General features: G+C 55.3%; 1 protein-coding gene across 1 annotated transcript in view; it reads left to right on the top strand.

Annotated features, from left to right (window-relative positions):
• RYR1 (ryanodine receptor 1) overlaps window positions 1-18,251 on the top strand; it is a 107,691-nt gene that overhangs the window by 7,297 nt on the left and 82,143 nt on the right. Inside the window, exons 4-27 of the mRNA XM_021700963.2 lie at window positions 365-439; window positions 524-602; window positions 896-1,008; window positions 1,336-1,429; window positions 2,572-2,665; window positions 2,822-2,896; window positions 3,230-3,386; window positions 3,531-3,695; window positions 5,548-5,669; window positions 6,144-6,339; window positions 8,131-8,266; window positions 8,347-8,442; window positions 8,527-8,645; window positions 9,337-9,470; window positions 10,319-10,560; window positions 11,113-11,305; window positions 12,293-12,509; window positions 13,305-13,409; window positions 13,603-13,706; window positions 14,110-14,193; window positions 15,013-15,320; window positions 16,149-16,351; window positions 17,573-17,747; window positions 17,918-18,126. Of these exons, the coding sequence (XP_021556638.2) occupies window positions 365-439; window positions 524-602; window positions 896-1,008; window positions 1,336-1,429; window positions 2,572-2,665; window positions 2,822-2,896; window positions 3,230-3,386; window positions 3,531-3,695; window positions 5,548-5,669; window positions 6,144-6,339; window positions 8,131-8,266; window positions 8,347-8,442; window positions 8,527-8,645; window positions 9,337-9,470; window positions 10,319-10,560; window positions 11,113-11,305; window positions 12,293-12,509; window positions 13,305-13,409; window positions 13,603-13,706; window positions 14,110-14,193; window positions 15,013-15,320; window positions 16,149-16,351; window positions 17,573-17,747; window positions 17,918-18,126 (3,495 nt within the window). The remainder of the gene's footprint in view (window positions 1-364; window positions 440-523; window positions 603-895; window positions 1,009-1,335; window positions 1,430-2,571; window positions 2,666-2,821; window positions 2,897-3,229; window positions 3,387-3,530; window positions 3,696-5,547; window positions 5,670-6,143; window positions 6,340-8,130; window positions 8,267-8,346; window positions 8,443-8,526; window positions 8,646-9,336; window positions 9,471-10,318; window positions 10,561-11,112; window positions 11,306-12,292; window positions 12,510-13,304; window positions 13,410-13,602; window positions 13,707-14,109; window positions 14,194-15,012; window positions 15,321-16,148; window positions 16,352-17,572; window positions 17,748-17,917; window positions 18,127-18,251) is intronic.

The following is an 18,251-nucleotide window of genomic DNA, read 5'->3' as shown; positions in this document are numbered from 1 at the left end:
AAGGCCCATGGTATATGAGGTATTGGGGCTTCTCTGGGAGTCCCCAGGCAACTGGAACAGGGGTTCAGCCTCCCTGAGGGATTCTGGGGCCTGGTTAACAAGATGAAGGGGGCAGGGAGGACAGAGTGGGCTTTGGGAAATATAAAACGTCCTATCCACAGGCTTCTCAGAGACATAGCCCCTACTTCCATGAATGGGGGAACTGAGGCAAAGAATCTATTGAGGGTCTGAGCTAAGGCTTCCTTGTGTCCAGGCCTGAGCATGCTACTTTATGGGGAGCATATTGCCACCTGGGATAGGCCAGATGCCTTGGGGGCTTCTGTACTCACTCTGTGCCCTCTCTCCCCCATCGTCCCCGCCGCAGTCGTCCCAGGGCGGGGGCCACAGGACACTCCTGTACGGCCATGCCATCCTGCTCCGGCACACACACAGTGGCATGGTGAGTGCCCGAGCGAGGGCGCGTGGGCAGGGGCAGGGGACGCAGGGCCCGCCGGAGGAGGCTGATTCCCCTCTACAACCCTAGTACTTGAGCTGCCTTACCACCTCCCGCTCCATGACTGACAAGCTGGCCTTCGACGTGGGACTGCAGGAAGATGCCACAGGTGCGACGCTGGAGGGGGGAGGGTGGGGATGGGGAGACTCCAGGCAGGGGCCGGGGTGCAGGAGGTGCAGGACTGGGGGGCAGGGATGCGGGGACAAGGGCAACTTGGGCCAGCATGGGGGAACCCTAGGCAGAGGGTCTGAGGGCAGGAATGGAGGACGTGAGGCAAAGGATAGTAATAGGAGATGATAGGAGGATTTGGGACAGAGGGCTAGGGAGGCTCTGTGGCTGGGAAGCCCTTGGGGAAGGGCATTCTGGGTAGCTCTCATTCTGACAGCTTGCCCCCCACCCCAGGAGAGGCCTGTTGGTGGACGATGCACCCGGCCTCCAAGCAGAGGTCGGAGGGAGAGAAGGTCCGCGTTGGGGATGACCTCATCCTCGTTAGTGTCTCCTCAGAGCGCTACCTGGTGAGCAATCCCACCCCCAGCCCAGCTACTGCTGCCCCAGGGCTGAGGGCCCCCCCCGGGACCGCCCACCTCCTCATCCTCCGTTTGTGGGCTCTCTGGCCACCACGTCCTGACTCCCGATTCCAAGTTTCCTGACCTCTGGCATCCACTTCTGGTCTTTGGTGCCCCATGCCCCAGTTGGATCTTGGTTTCCTGATCTGTGATCTCTGATTTTCTGTCTCCTGTCTGCCGCTTTCCCGGCTTCCGCCTTTGGTTTCTGGCCTCTGACTCTGGAACTGTTGCTCACCCCACCATTGTCTCTGACTGCCACATCCTGGCTGCACCCAGCACCTGTCCACGGCCAGTGGGGAGCTCCAGGTTGATGCCTCCTTCATGCAGACACTGTGGAACATGAACCCCATCTGCTCTGGCTGCGAAGAGGGTGAGGGTCCCAGACCTCATGCCCCTAGATTAAGACCCCCAAAACAGACTTCCCACATTGCCCCTCAAACATGTCCATACTGAGCCTTGGAACCTCAGACCCCAAACCTAGATCTCCAAATTATGACCCTCATACGTAGATGTCCAACTGACCCCAAATCCAGAATGCTGGAGCTCAGACCCCAAACCCCAAACTCAGTATCAGCCACCCGAATCCAGACCCCAAAGCTCACATGCCAAACTCAGGCACTGGAGGTCAGTCAGACCCTTAAACTCAGATCCAAAGCTGAAAATATCACATTTGGAGCTTATCCTTCAGACGCCCAAGCCTCAGATGACAAGCACAGATGGAGACCTCAGCTCCCCACACTCAGACCCCCAAATTCAAACCCAGATACCCAAATACTCAAACCAACACCTCTAATTCAGATCCCAAACCTCAGTCAACTGACCTCAGACTTCCAAGTTTTAACCTCAAATATCTAAAATCATCTTCCAAATTCAGACCCTCATGCTAGGACCCCACAGCATGACCCCAAGACTTTGACCCCAACTCTCACACCCAAACCTCAACCCAAGCTGAGACTCAGACCACAGATCCTGAAACTCAGGCCTTAATCTCAAACGCACCAGCTTCTGACTCCAAAGCCCAGATCTAACTTCAGACCCCAAACCTCAGATACCAGCCTTGGACCTCCAAAATCAACACTCAAAGTCCAGACCCTAGCCTCAGACTCAACCATCACACCTCTAACCACAGACCCCAAATCAAGCCTTGGAACTCAGAGCCCAGTATCTGGGAACATTAGACTCAAACCTCTGATCCCAACCTCAAAAATCCAAACTCAGACCCACAAACCCCCCAACATCAGCCCTGTACACTCAGACCCCCAAACTTAGATTCCCCACCTTAGACCCTAAATCTCATACCCCCACTTCAGACCTCAAACTTAGCCCAAATCTCAGACTGCATGGCAGTCTGATTTCAGAGATCCTGAAACTCAGATCTCTAACTGCAGACCCCCCCAAACCCAGTCCCAGTCTCCCACAGGAGAAAAGCAGGACACCTGGACTCCACTTTGGCTCCCGGGCCCCTCCAGGTCTCCAGCCCCGCAGTGACCTCTTTCCCTTGCTCCTCTCCAGGCTATGTGACCGGGGGCCACGTCCTCCGCCTCTTTCATGGACACATGGATGAATGTCTGACCATTTCCCCCGCTGACAGTGAGGACCAGCGCAGGTCTGGGATGGGGACAAGAGGCCCTGGGGTGTTGGGGCAGGAGGGGGGAACACAGTGGTAGGCCAGGGGGGATAGCACCCTGTGGCTGGGGTTGGGGATCACATTCTGGGGGGCTGGTGACTGAACCCCTGACCTCACTCTCTCTCATGCCCCCAGACTTGTCCACTACGAGGGGGGAGCTGTGTGCACCCACGCCCGCTCCCTCTGGAGACTGGAGCCACTGAGAATCAGGTGGGGGGTTTGGGGCTGAGAGCTCCTGGGGGGCCTGGGAGGGGAGAGAGGGTCTTGAAGATCTGAGAAGGAAACTGGAGTGTTGTGAGGGAAAATTTGAGGAGCCCAAGAAGGTGAGGAGGGTCTTCAGGGTCCTCGAATCCTGGAGGAAAAGGACTTAGGGGAGGGTGGGCATTCCTGAGGGAGAGATTGGGGGTCCCCAGTAAAAATGCGAGGAGACGCCCTGCCCCCCCGCAGGAAGACTGGGGGTTTGATGAGGTTCGGACCAAGACTGTGGTGTCCATGGGAGGGCTGGGGGAGTCCTCTGACCCTCCGTGCCCCCACCCTTCGCAGCTGGAGTGGAAGCCACCTGCGCTGGGGCCAGCCACTCCGTATCCGGCATGTCACCACGGGGCGGTACCTGGCGCTCACCGAGGACCAGGGCCTGGTGGTGGTTGATGCCAGCAAGGCCCACACCAAGGCCACCTCCTTCTGCTTCCGCATCTCCAAGGTCGGTGGGGTCAGGGTGCCCTCCCTCACTTGGAGCCCCGAACCTGGCCCCATCCCCCACTCCACAGGCTCTTGGGCGGGGGGGGGGGCTCCTTGATTAAATGCACAGGCAGAGGAGGCTGACCTCTGTCCCCTGCCCCTGCAGGAGAAGCTGGATACGGCCCCCAAGAGGGATGTGGATGGCATGGGTCCCCCTGAGATCAAGTATGGGGAGTCACTGTGCTTCGTGCAGCATGTGGCCTCGGGCCTGTGGCTCACCTATGCCGCCCCAGACCCCAAGGCCCTGCGGCTTGGTGTGCTCAAGAAGAAGGTGGGTGCCTGGCAAGGGGAAGGGGTGGGGGTGTCGGCAGGGGCGCAGAAAGGGGACTGGACGGTGGTCATGCTTGAGCCTTTGGGAGTTTGCGGGCAGGACTGAGAGAGAAACTGAGATTGAGAGAGACAGGAAAGAAGAAAGAGGGATAGACAGAGGGAGAGAGAGGCGGAGAAGGAGAGAGATACAGAGACAGAGAAAGGCAGAGACAAAAGACATGGAAACAGGGACGTGTACGTGCTTCAGTCGGTTAAGCATCTGCCTTCAGCTCAGGTCATGATCCCAGGGTCCTGGGATCAAGACCTGCTTCGGGCTCCCTGCTCAGCAGGGTGTCTGCTTCTCCCTCTTCCTCTGTGTGCACGCTCTCTCTCTCAAATAAATAAAAAAATCTTAAAAAAAAAAAAAAAGACATGGAAACAGAAAAACAGAGAAAGACAAAGACAGAGAAGGAGAGATGGAAAAGACAGAGAGAGACAGAGACAGTGACAAACAGACCGAGAATAACATTTGGCAAATTATTGAGTACGCCAGTTGTTCTGGATGTGTGTGTGGAAAAGTAGGTGAGACATGGTGAATAAACTGAGACATGGTGAATAAACTGCCTTTAATGAAGTACATAGCCACTCTGGAACGAGGGCACAGCATGTGCAAAGGCCCTGAGATTGGAATGAGATTGGTTTGTTGCAGTACCAGAAAGAAGATCCAGTTTGGCTGGAGCACAGAGATTGAGGGATGAGTCTTGGAAGATAAGGACAGAGAAGAGATGTGAGCCAATCATGTGGGGTCTTGTGGGCCATGGGGAGGGTCCCAGCTTTTACCCTTAGTGAGATGGAGCCCCAAGAGCGTTTTGAGCAGGCCAGCGAGGTGACCTGACTCAGGTTCACGTGGTTCCTTAGCTGCTTGTAGGGTGGGGGTGAGGAGCAGAGCTGGAGTAGGGAGCCCAGGGAGGCGACTGTTGATATGGTCAGGTGGGACAAAACAGTGGCAGGACCAGGGTGGGGACTGTGGAGTAGGGAAGGTGGCAGATTCTGGTTGTATTGTGAGGGTGGAGCCAACAGGATTTTCTGACAGACTGGATATCGAGGTGAGAGGGACAGGGGTTGAGGATGATGCCATGATTTTTGCCTGAGCAACTGGAAGGATGGAAATGCCATTAACTGAGTCGGGGACAGTCAAGTGTCCGCTCAGGATGACAGGGATCCAGGGTCTAGAACAGAGCTCCTCGATAAAGAGTGAATGAATTAGAAGAGTAGGGAGACACCTGTTTGCAGAAAACGAGGCTTGTAGTCGGATACCTGATGGGAGGATGTAGAGACAGGCCCAAAGGAAACTGTGGGAGCTGTCAGCAGTGGTGGTATTCACAGCCAGTGGGACTGGATGGGGCCCTGGGGAGGTCGGCTCAGATGAAAGCTGGAAGCCGAGATGGTCTCATCTTACGGAAAGGTGGTCAGGCACTCAGTCTGGGATATGTTAAGTTAGGGGGTGCCGTTAGAGCTTTCTGGTGGGAGAATGTTAAGTCAGTAGTAGGTACAGGTGGAGAGGGTCTGGCCTGGAGATAGACAAGACAGAGTAAGAGAGAGGCAAACACGGAGTCAAAGGGGGATACAGACAGAGAGAAAGGAAGAGACAGAGACAGAGAGAGACAGAGACTGAGACAGAGGAGAGGCAGAGAGAGAGGGGGGAAAAAGAGAGAGAATGGAAGAGTCAGGTGAAGAGGGATAGAAGGCGATGTCCTGCAGAGAGACTCAGTGGAGGACAGGGGGCAGCTCTGGGGCTAGTCTGGATGGAGGTCTGCGGGCATCGCCCTTGGTGGCCCAGCCCACTCCTGACCTCTCTGTCCTCCCACTGCCAGGCCATGCTGCACCAGGAAGGCCACATGGACGACACGTTGTCACTGACCCGCTGCCAGCAGGAGGAGTCCCAGGCTGCCCGCATGATTTACAGCACTGCTGGCCTGTACAATCAGTTCATCAAGTGAGCCACCTGCCCACTCTGCACCCCCGGTGCCAGGCCCCACCTTGACCCCCAAGCTCCTGGTAGTCATACACCTGACCCCTTTAATCTCTACCGCTGACTTCCACACCCCTAACATGCACAGGATCCCTAACCTCTAAGCCTCTGACCTCTATACACTTGACCCCTAATCTGACCTTGATAACCATGATTTTGACCTCACATCCCTGATCACCGCTGACACGCAGACCCTTGATCCTGGAGCTCCCCAGCCTAACACCTGCTTCCACGACCCCCTGTGCTTACACAGGCGTGAGTCCCAGTCCTGGCCCTGTCCTTGGCCACTGTGTGACCTCAGGCCAATGTCAGTCGCAGTCTCCCCCTCTGTGAAACAGGTGTGTCCATGAGAGTTCTCCGGGGGCCAGGGGGTAGGACTCGCGAGCGCCGCAGGATAGCGCTAGGGGCTCATTGCTGACAAGTGCGCCGTCCCCACAGGGGCCTGGACAGCTTCAGCGGGAAGCCGCGGGGCTCGGGGCCGCCAGCTGGCACAGCGCTGCCCATCGAGGGTGTCATCCTGAGCCTGCAGGACCTCATCGGCTACTTCGAGCCGCCCTCCGAGGAGCTGCAGCACGAGGAGAAGCAGAGCAAGCTGCGCAGCCTGCGCAACCGCCAGAGCCTCTTCCAGGAGGAGGTGAGGCCGCGGCGGGGGGCGGGGCCTGTGGACGCGGGTGGGCGGAGCCTGGGGGAGGGGCGGTGCCGTGGCGCCGGGCGGGGCGGAGCCTGAGGGACCGGGGAAGTACGTAGTGGTCTGAGAGCCTGCGGGGCGGGTCGCAGGCCGCGGGGACAAGTGAGGGGGCGGGGCCTTGAGGAGGGGCGGGGATTTGGGTTGGTGGGCGGAGCCTTGAGGGAGGGGCAGGGCGTTTGGCAGAGCAGGGGCGGTGCCTGTGAGAGCGAGACGCAACCAGAACGCAGGGGGCGGGGCGGGCCTTGCTCCTTCACCCGGGGAGGGGGGCGGGGCCTAAGTGAAGCCTTGTGCAGAGAGGCTAGGCCTGTGGAGGCTGTCAGGACCGGAAGAAGTCAGAGGATGAGGCTGTGGGAGTCAGGAGGCTGTGTCTGCGGGGGCTCGGCCTGCAGTTGGGGGCACCGAACCAGAGTGGAGCATGGGGGTAGGGGCAGGGCCAGAGGTGGTTCTTTGAGCATCAGTGACCTCAGTGCAGGGAGGGTCCTCAGTTGCAGTCAGGGGCTGGGGGTCCGTGTGTTTCGAGAGCACGAAGGGAAGAGATGTGGAGGCGCCTCCGTTCAGCACCGGGGCTGAGTGAGGGGGACCGAGCCGGGTGGGAGGAGGGGACTGGACAAAGGTCTGCTGGCTCCACAGGGTGATGGGGGAGCATGTTCACTTAAATGCTAAAGACCTGGCCCTTCTCCCCTCCAGGGACTCCCAGTCTGATCCAGAAATGATAATAGTAACAATAACAAAACTTATGGAGTGGAATTAGTATATGCCAAGCCTGGTGCTAGCACAGAGTGGGTGCTGTATAAGTGTTAGTGGTTATTATTACCTTGAATTTAGGCTTTATTATGTGCTAAGGGTGCCATATACATGACATCCTCCTGATAACCCCATGGGGGTTGTAATTCCCATATTACGAATGGGTCACTGAAGCTCTGAGAGACGAGATAACAGCCATCTACCCTGTGGTGGTTTTTTTTTGTTGATTTCGCCGTTTCAAGTGGCCCCCAAGTTTAGTGCTGGAGTGCTGCCTAGTGTTCCTGAGCGCAAGACGCTGTGATGTGCCTTACAGAGAAAATAAATGTTAGATAAGCTTCATTTAGACATGAGTTATAATGCTGTTGGCCGTGAATTTAATGTAATGAATCAACAATATGTATTAAACCAGTGTCTTTAAACAGACACACATATAAAGCAAGAGGATGTATTGATCGTTTGACAAAAATGTTGTGACTCAGCGAAACTCCCTGTTTGGTTCAGTATTTGCTAACTGTTCATGGTGATTTTAAAGAACCTAACTAGCACGAATAACAAGAACTGACTGTATATGTTTTATATGCCTTTCTGTATGTCTGTTATAATTCACGATAAAAGAAGACAAAGATGAAAATGTAAAATGTGAAAAAATCTCTCTGATGGTTGGTGTGCAGAGTGAGCTGGGTCACACAGGACCCGAGTGGGGTGCTTGGAAGTGGGTGGGATGGAAAGACAACTTCAGGAAGGAAAAGCACAAAGTCAGTCCTGATGTTAATAAGGATGTATTATGTTGGGGACAGCGGCAGAGAGGACAAGGACAGAGCTGAGGAGGAGAGGAGGGTGATGGGAGTGGAGGGGAACATGGAGCTAAGGGCGTTGGATCTGGGGACATAATCACTGGTTGTTGAAGTCAGATGAATTTACAAATCCAAGAAAAGCAAGGAAGGGAGGGCCTGGGACACCCGCAGTGACCCACCCTGTTTCCCCACACCCCAGGGGATGCTCTCCTTGGTCCTGAACTGCATTGACCGCCTAAATGTCTACACCACTGCTGCCCACTTTGCCGAATTTGCAGGGGAGGAGGCAGCCGAGTCTTGGAAAGAGATTGTGAACCTGCTCTATGAACTCCTGGGTAAGGGGCTCAGGCCTGATTTCCCCTAGTGCCCCCAGGTTCTCAGTCCCATTGAGTCTGACCCCTCTTTCCACCCTCAGCCTCCCTGATCCGTGGCAATCGTACCAACTGTGCCCTTTTCTCTACCAACTTGGACTGGCTGGTCAGCAAGCTGGATCGGCTGGAGGCCTCCTCTGGTAGGAGAACCCAGGGGGAGGGGACAGGGGCTGGGGCAGGGGAGGGCCGTGGTCTCCTCACCTGTCACTCTGCCATCTACGCAGGGATCCTGGAGGTGCTGTACTGTGTCCTGATTGAGAGTCCTGAGGTGCTGAACATCATCCAAGAGAACCACATCAAGTCCATCATCTCTCTCCTGGACAAGCATGGGAGGAACCACAAGGTTGGCCCCTCCCCCTGACCTCTCATCCCCTGAGATCTGAACCCTGACCTTTCCCCATGCCCTGGGATTCTCCACTTCCCTCACTTCCCTCCCCCCATCTTGGACTGCTCTCCACACGCCTCCATCTCAACACAAGGGTCTCAAACTGACAGTTCTTAAGGAGATTCTGGGCCACAGATGTGCTTCACTGGATCTCTGAAATATTTTTAAAAATATCTAGTTTTGTAGTCCTTAGGGGGCCGTGTTTACACTCTCCAGTTCGCCACAGGTCCTGCCTGTTCCCGATGCATGATTTTTAACCAGCTCCCATGTGTACCTTATCCAGTTGGTCCCCAAAGACAGGAGTGTGCAGCCCCTGATGATCTAAAATCTTCTCTTGACCCCCATATTCCCTAACCAACCCTTTCCTTTCCCTCCTCCTTCTGACCCCTCACCTCTTACTCCAGTCTCTTCTTCCTTACACTGCTGATGTTTTATCCCAGCTCCTGTGGGCCCCCCACCCCAGGCTGACCTTACTCTGTGACCCTTTACCTTCCTCTGTGAGCCCTGATCTCCCACGTTCACTCCCTCCTTACAGTCAAAATCTCCTGTCCTGGCACATCATCCTTAATATCTGGCTTTCCACTGTAGACCTTCCGTGATCTCCCTGCCCTGGTGCTCTCACCACCTGACCTCTGACCTTGACTTTCAGGTGCTAGATGTGCTGTGTTCCCTGTGTGTGTGCAATGGCGTGGCCGTGCGCTCCAACCAAGATCTCATTACTGAGAACTTGCTCCCTGGCCGTGAGCTTCTGTTGCAGACAAACCTCATCAACTATGTCACCAGGTCTGGCCCCTAACCTCTGACCCCAGCCTGACCTCACCCTGACCACAGATCTCAGAACCTCTCCACCTTTTCCCAGACTCAGAGACTCCACATTCAGTGGATGTCCCTTCCAACGCCTCCCATGCTAGGACTTGACACCCGGGCCTCATAGATGTCTGCTCTTGCCCCAGCTCACCCCTGGCTCCCACTCCTCTTGTCCTCTCTCCCTGCTCCATTTCTGCCTCTGTCTGTTCTCCTCTCTGTCTTTTTCTGTTTGCTCATTTTGTCTCTGTCTGTTTCTCTCTCTGTCTGTCTGTTTCTCCTCCATTTCTTTTTTTCTGTCTCCCACCCATCTCTCTCATCTCTGGTTTTTGTTATTGTTTTGAGAGAGAGAGAAGGTGTGGAGGAGCAGAAGGAGAGGGGGAGAGAGAGAATCTTAAGGAGGCTCCATGTCCAGCACAAAGCCCAACGCAGGGCTCAATCTCATGACCCCGAGATCATGACCTGAGCTGACATCAAGAGGCAGACACTTAACCCGCTGAGCCACCCAGGCCCCCCCCTTTTTTTTTTTTTTTTAAAGATTTTATTTCTAAGTAATCGCTACACCCCACGTGGCGCTCAAACTCAAAACCCTGAGATCAAGAGTCGCACGCTCTACTGACTGAGCCAGCCAGGCGCCACTCTTCTGTTCTTTGAGGTCTCTTTCTGTCTTTGTCTCTGCTTTCTCTCTGTCTCCATGTCTCTGCCTTCTGTTTTCCCCATGTATATCTCTCCTCCTCTTTCTCCCTTTCTCACCTCCACCCCTGCAACAACCTGGCTCTGCTCCCAATCTCTCCCTCACTCCCTCTCCTGTCCCGTCTCTCCTGCAGCATCCGCCCCAACATCTTCGTGGGCCGAGCAGAGGGCACCACGCAGTATGGCAAATGGTACTTTGAGGTGATGGTGGACGAGGTGGCTCCATTCCTGACAGCTCAGGCCACCCACCTGCGGGTGGGCTGGGCCCTCACTGAGGGCTACAGCCCCTACCCAGGGGGTGGCGAGGGCTGGGGCGGCAATGGGGTCGGCGATGACCTCTATTCCTACGGCTTTGACGGGCTGCATCTCTGGACAGGTACCTGGACCCTTCCAGGGGGCTCTCATCCCTCACTATCTGACCCAGAGTTTCCAAGTTTCTCACCACACATCTTGGGGTCATTGGGATCCTGATCCCCAGAATAGACCAACTTTTGACCCCTTACTCCTAATTTCCCAAGACCTAAAGCTTCCAGAATCTTAGCCCTAACCCATTTCCTCATAGCCTCCAGAACTCTGACCCCAGGAGATGTATGATCTCTGGCCCTGGAGATCCTAGAAAACTTCCCAGATTTTTATGACCTCTGATCTTTGAGTTCTGACCCCAAAGATTCCAGAATTCTAACTCCAGGAGGACTTTAATCTCTGACGCCATAGGTCTCAGGATCCTAAACTCAGGGGAACCTTGACCTCCCCGATAATCTCAGAGCTCCAGGACCCTCCATGGGAACACTTGACCTTAGGGTTGCCAAGATCTAGATCCCAAAGGATCCTCTAATATCTGCTTCTTGTCTCTTGAGACCATTGGTCTCTGACCAATGAGGTCTTGAGACCTCTGACTTCTGACCCTTCCCTGGTGACCCTGGTGCAGGACACGTGGCACGCCTGGTGAATTCCCCAGGGCAGCACCTCCTGGCCCCAGAGGACGTGGTCAGCTGCTGCCTGGACCTCAGTGTGCCATCCATCTCCTTCCGAATCAATGGCTGTCCTGTGCAGGGCGTCTTTGAGGCCTTCAACCTGGATGGGCTCTTCTTCCCTGTCGTCAGCTTCTCAGCTGGTGTCAAGTGAGGACTTGCCCTTGCCCCCTTGCCAAGACTCAGACCTGGGACTGTTCCAAGACAGCTTCCCTAGTCATAACATGGCGTCCTATAAAGCCAGCATCCTGGAGCCTCAGGACTGAAGGGTCAGATCCTTATGTGAAGGTCCCAGTGACCTTTACATTGTCCCAAACACTTTAGTGTCCTCCCAGTGACCCAGACCCTTTCAATGACCTCAGCTTCTTCCCAACCCCATATCCTTCCAGTGACCTTCAAGTGTTCCCCCAAATTGCATAATGACGTAATAGCCCCAGACTCTCCCAGTTATTTCCCAAATGATGTCAGGCTCTCCCAATGACTCTATGCCATTCCAGTGACTGCCAAATGACTCCAGAATCTGACAGCTGTCTTCCAGTGACCCCGAACCCTCCCAGTGACCCCCCAATGATCTTGGACTCTCCCAATGACTCTATGCTCTTAACTTCTCAGTGACCCCGACATCTCCCAGTGATCTTCCAATTGCTCCGTAATCCTCCAGTGACCCTAATCCCTCAATGACCCCAATTATTTCAAAGACCTCTCAGTAACTCAGTCTTTTCCCGATGACCCCAAGCTCTGTGGAGGGCTCCCCAGTGGTAATTAGGGTTACCTCACCATTACATCAGATTCTCAGTGATTTCCAAATGGCCTTCTTGGTCTCCCAAAAACCTCCCAATATCCCCAAATACTCTGTTGAGCCAGCGTCTCTTCCAGTGGACCTTCCCATGACCCTGCATTAACTCCCCAATGACTCCACACTTTCCTTTTTTGATTCTTCAATGATTCTCATTGACCTCAGACATTCTCTTTGATGTTATACTTTCCCTTTTGGCCCTAAATGACCTCCATGACTCCATGACTGCCCAGTGATCTTTCCCAGAACTTTCCATTGATCCCAGGATTGCTCCCTTACCCCCACTGAGCATGGATTCTCCCTGTAATCTGCCCCGCCAGTGACCCCTCTCTCCCACTCAGGGTGCGGTTCCTCCTTGGTGGCCGCCATGGCGAATTCAAGTTCCTCCCTCCACCTGGTTATACCCCATGCCACGAGGCTGTGCTTCCTCGAGAGCGACTTCATCTGGAGCCCATCAAAGAGTATCGGCGGGAGGGGCCTCGGGGGCCCCACCTGGTGGGCCCCAGCCGCTGCCTCTCACACACCGACTTTGTGCCCTGCCCTGTGGACACTGTCCAGGTACTGCCTGCCCTGAGAGGGTTTCCTGGTGAGGCAGTCCTGAGTAAATAGTACTCAGTAGTTACTGTTATCTGTAGCAGTAACGATATTATTTCACGGGGAACTTGCCATCCCCCTGTAGCCAGGCCAGAGGGTGGGCCTCCTTCTGGATGTCTCCCTCCCACTCCCCACCAGCTTGTAAGCCTCATGGGCTGTCCACTTGGCCTCCTGGACATCCCTCCCTGCCTCCTCTCCTCCTCATGGCCCGCGCTGGTCTGAACCATCATTATCTCTTGTCTGAAGAACACTAATGACATTAATATTTATTAGTCACCTACTGTGTGGCAGGCTTTTATCTAAACTACGTAAGATTTAGTAGTTTACCTAGGTTATGTCACTGAATCCTTATGAGGTCAGTATTGTTCGGATACTCACTGTACAAAGAAGGAAAGAGACTCATCCATTCATTCTGCAACCACTTCCGGAGGATATTCTCTGGGCCTGGCTCTAGGCTAGGCAGGGCTGGGAAAGTGGTAGAGACTGAGGCAGCCCCAGGCCCTGTCCTCATGGAGCAACCAGTCCACAGGGGGGAGATAGTCCCGTTCCCGGATAATTCCTTAATTCTGTGATTCTAAGTCCTTACTCAGCTGGATGTCAACCCTGGGGTCAGGGTCAGGTGATGAGGAGCAGGGCTCAGAATAGTGGGAAAGGTCTGGGGGACTGTCCAGGGCTTGTACATGTTCTTGGGAAGAGGGGTCCTGGTGCAGGCCGGAAAGACCACAGAGGCCTCACAAATGTTTCCTGCCCTGCCCCCAGATTGTCCTGCCTCCCCATCTGGAGGGCATTCGGGGGAAGCTGGCAGAGAACATCCATGAACTCTGGGCGCTGACTCGCATTGAGCAGGGCTGGACCTACGGCCCGGTGAGGGACTGCCTGCAGCATGAGGGCGTCAGCCTTGCTGTTGGGGGGAATGAGCAGGGAGGGGCCCGTGGTTGGGGGAAGGGACTCTTGGGTTTCCTGTGGCAGAACTAAGGGCAGGAGTTCAGGGGTCACAGTCTGGGCATGTTGGGGGGAGGGAAGGGGACCTGAGGAGTTGACACTGGGATTTCTCCAGGTTCGGGATGACAATAAGAGGCTGCACCCGTGTCTTGTGGACTTCCACAGCCTACCAGAGCCGGAGAGGAATTACAACCTGCAGATGTCAGGGGAGACGCTCAAGTGAGGGGGCTACCGGGGAGCAGGGGCCTGGGCCTGACCTCTGGTGAGGAGGAGGGCAAGGAGAGACAGGGACCGTGAGGCAGAGGCTGAAAGAGGGCAAGAAAGAGCAACAAAGGCATAAAGAGAGCTGGTCAGTAAGAGAAAGAGAGAGACACGGAATCAGGGAAAGAAGCGGACAGGAAAAGATGGACATAGTCAAAGAGATACAGAGACAAAGAAGCAGGGAGAGACAGGAGCCAGAGGGACAGAGACCGAGACAGAGAGATGGGGACAGACACCCAGAAAGCCAGAGCAAGAGACGTGGAGGGCTGGCAAGGGCCAGGGGAGGAGGGGAGTCGGGCTTGGGGAGAGGAGGCCAGGGGCCAGGAGGATGTGTGCGGTGACCCTGTCCTCTGCACCCCAGGACTTTGCTGGCACTGGGCTGCCATGTGGGCATGGCGGATGAGAAGGCAGAGGACAACCTAAAGAAGACCAAACTCCCCAAGACGTGAGTGTGGTGGCCCGGGTCCCATCTGGGGGATACAGTGGGAGGCTGGGGATGACATGGTGAGGGCTGGGCGGTTGAGGGGGTCTTCTAGGGAGGCTGAAGTCAGAGACAAAGGGGCCACAGGTTAGGGTGAAGGTCATAGGACCAGGGGTCAAGGGTCAGGGCTCTGGAGTCAGTGGTGAGTGTCCTGTGGAGGTGTCAGGATTGCAGAGTTGGGAGTTCCAGAGGGAGAGTGGGTGTGAGTCGGGACCCAAGGTCAGGGTCTGCCATAGAATCAGGGAAAACGAGGGAACAGAGGTAATATCTCCAAGTCAGAGGCAGGGGTGGTCAATGGAAAGAGGTGAGAAGTTATTAGGAGTCGTAAGTAAGGGACCCTAAAATTGTAGGTGAGAGATCAGAGGTCCTGAGGATAGAGGCCAGGGTTCAGAAGTCAAGGACTCCAAAGCCAGGAATTTGAAGTGATAGGGTTCTGAGGTCAGAGGTAAGAAACCTCAGAGTTAGAGGTGAGAGGTCAGAGTTCCAGGGTTGAAGATGAGGCTCCCCAAATCACAACGCAGGGGTCAGAGAGGCCAGAGGTCAGTGAAGCGAAGCCATTGCTAGGGCCACAGGATCCTGCGTTCAGAGGCCAAGTATCTCAAAGCTCATTCAGGGGAGTCATGGAACCCCGATGTCAAGTGATCGAAGGTCAGAAATCCCAAAACTCAGAGCTCAGGATCACAGGACCCCGAGAGCAAGGGTGGGAAGTCAGGGGCCCCGTTGTGCAGAGCCCAGAGGCGGGGGTCAGGGGTCTCATCTCACCAGGCTCTGCCACGCACACAGGTACATGATGAGCAACGGGTACAAGCCGGCGCCACTGGACCTGAGCCACGTGCGGCTAACACCCGCACAGATGACGCTGGTGGACCGGCTGGCAGAGAATGGGCACAATGTGTGGGCACGAGACCGCGTGGCCCAGGGCTGGAGCTACAGTGCTGTGCAGGACATCCCAGCACGCCGCAACCCTCGCCTGGTGCCCTACCGCCTGCTGGATGAGGCCACCAAGCGCAGCAACCGAGATAGCCTCTGCCAGGCTGTGCGCACGCTGCTGGGCTACGGCTACAACATCGAGCCGCCTGACCAGGAGCCCAGTGAGTGCGGACCTCGGGGCCCCTGACGCTAACTCCTAGCCCGACGCAGGCCCTGCTGCCTGACCCCTGACTTCTGATCCCGCTCAGCCCCTGGTTGGGCTCCATCTGCAACACCGAGCCTTTTCCCCGCCACCCTGACCCTTACTCTGACCCCGACCCTGAACCCAATCTTGACCACTGACCTCGATCATACTCGAGCCCTGCCAGACCAGGAGCCCAGTGAGCACTAGCCCAGATCCCGGACCCCCAGCTAAGACGCCTAACCCCTGACCTCTAGACTGTGGCTACAACCTGGAGCCACCCAACCAAGAACTCAGAACCTCTAACCCTTACCCATAACCTGACCCCTGACCTATCACTGACTTCCAGTCCCAGCTTCCATCAGCCTCTCTAGCTGTGGTCCCCAACCTTCAGTTTCTCTACCCCTGGCCCCAACCCCAATTTCTATCCTCTCTCTGAGCCTGACTCTGACACTCTCTCCCTGATTCTGCTCTCAACCCTTGAATCTAAGCATCGACCCTAATCTTGACCCTTAATCCTAGACCATGACGGTGACTGACCCGACTTTCTGTCCTGTAAGCATCTCTTCTTTGAGGGTTCTGAGTGCTAAAGAGATGGTGTAGGGGTGAGAGTCTCACTTAGTAGGTCCTTCCCACCTCTTTGACTAGTCTGAGAGTCCCCAGTTCTTCTCCTGTAACACCAAGAAATTATCCCTCTTCCCCCAGGCCCCCCAAGGCCCTTGACGTCTCTGGTGTCTCCCACCAACCTCTCAGTGTCTTGGGATCCATTCCCCACCCAGCCCCTGACTCTGCCTGGCCCCATTTGTAGGTCAGGTGGAGAGCCAGTCTCGTTGGGATCGGGTGCGCATCTTCCGGGCAGAGAAATCCTATGCGGTGCAGAGCGGACGCTGGTACTTTGAGTTCGAAGCAGTCACCACGGGTGAGATGCGAGTGGGCTGGGCGAGGCCTGACCTGCGGCCTGACGTGGAGCTGGGAGCTGATGAGCTGGCCTATGTCTTCAATGGGCACCGCGTGGGTACCTCCCTGGGCTCCTTTCTGCCAGGCCCCGTGGTCCCTCCCACAGCTCATATACGCCAGCCCTGCCTCTGTCTGTGCCCCACTATCCACTCTTCCCTGTATCTGCCTTACCACTCATTCATCTGTCCGTCCGTCTGTCCATCCATCCATCCATCCATCCCACCCTCCCTGTCCATGCATATATCTTTTTTTTAAATAAATATTTAGTTAGTTATTTGAGAGAGAGAGAGAGAGAGAGAGCGAGGATGGGCAGGGGGAGAGGAGAGGGAGAGCGACAAGCAGACTCCCTGCTAAGTGGGGAGCCCAATGCGGGGCTTGATCCCAGGACCGTGAGATCATGACCTGAGCTGAAGGCAGACACTTAACCGACTGAGCCACCCAGGTGCTCTTATCCATACATATATCTATCCATCATCCATCTCTCTATCCAGCCATCCTTCTGTTCATCCATTCATCTACCCACAAATCCAGTTATCCATCCATCTACTCATCTGTTCAGATAATCACTCAACCGTCCACATTTCCATCTGTTTATTCATTTATTTGTTAGTTCAGTCATTCGCTTATTTAATCAGTCTGTGATTTCATTTATTTATCGAATCCTTTAATGCATGAATCCATCAATTCATCCATTTATCCACCCATCCCCCTGCCCATCCACCCACCCACCCACCCACGCATCCATCTATCTTTCTGTCTATACTTTCTTCCTTTCCTGTATCAACCCATGTAGACTCAACTTCCTTTCCATTCTTCCATCCAGGCATAAACCCTGCCTCCCATCCATCCAACCCATTATCCATTGATCTATTCCGGGGGGCATATTGGTCTATAGGAGTCTGTAGACATTGGCAGTCTCGTTGTTCCTTTCCATCCCTCTCACTCGCTGCCGCCCCCAACTCCCCACTACCGCTCTGGTGGTCTGCATAACCCCAGCCCCCAGCCATGAAAACATAGAGAGCTCAGGCAGAAGAGATAGGATACAGAGATCAGTGGGAAGGGAGAGCATGAAAGCCTACCCCTTACATTCCAAGGATCTTGGATGGAAATGTGGGAAATGATGGGGGCCCTGTGGGGGTGACCCCTCTTCCGTCCTACATGCCCTGGGCCCAATGCCTTGTGTATGGATCTTTCCATGTCTCTCCTTGCTTCTGTGTGTCTCCGTTTCTCTGCTTGTCCCTCCCATGGCGCATCTTCCCCCTCATCTCCTCACAGGGCCAGCGCTGGCATTTGGGCAGTGAGCCATTTGGGCGCCCGTGGCAGCCAGGTGATGTTGTGGGCTGCATGATCGACCTCACAGAGAACACCATTATCTTCACCCTCAATGGCGAGGTCCTCATGTCCGATTCAGGCTCTGAGACGGCCTTCCGGGAAATCGAGATTGGGGATGGTGAGAGCTGGCCTCCTGGCCCCCTTCTGGTTTTCTTTCCTCTCACCTGACCCTACACTGGGTCCCTAGCCTCCTGCTTTTCCATCCCTTCCTTCCACCATAACTCCTCCCCTCCTGCCCCTGCCCTGCCCACCTGTCCTCACCTCTGCCCCTCTGTCCCCTCCCACCAGGCTTCCTACCTGTCTGCAGCTTGGGACCCGGCCAGGTGGGTCACCTGAACCTGGGTCAGGACGTGAGCTCCCTGCGGTTCTTTGCCATCTGTGGCCTCCAGGAAGGCTTTGAGCCATTCGCCATCAACATGCAGCGCCCAGTCACCACCTGGTTCAGCAAAAGCCTTCCCCAATTTGAGGCCGTGCCCCTTGAGCACCCCCACTATGAGGTGAGGACTGACCCCACTCAGTACCCTCTGATCTGCCTCCAAACCTCATTCTTCCCACAGTTCTCTTCCCCAAGTTTCTCCTTTCCTTCTGTGTTAGCCCACAAACTGTGTAGAAGGGCATGTCC

This window comes from Neomonachus schauinslandi, chromosome 16 (genome assembly GCF_002201575.2).
Source record: "Neomonachus schauinslandi chromosome 16, ASM220157v2, whole genome shotgun sequence".
Classification (NCBI taxonomy): Eukaryota; Metazoa; Chordata; class Mammalia; order Carnivora; family Phocidae; genus Neomonachus; species Neomonachus schauinslandi.
The sequence above is the reverse complement of the archived record's forward strand: the minus strand, read 5'-3'. Positions and strand labels throughout refer to the sequence as shown.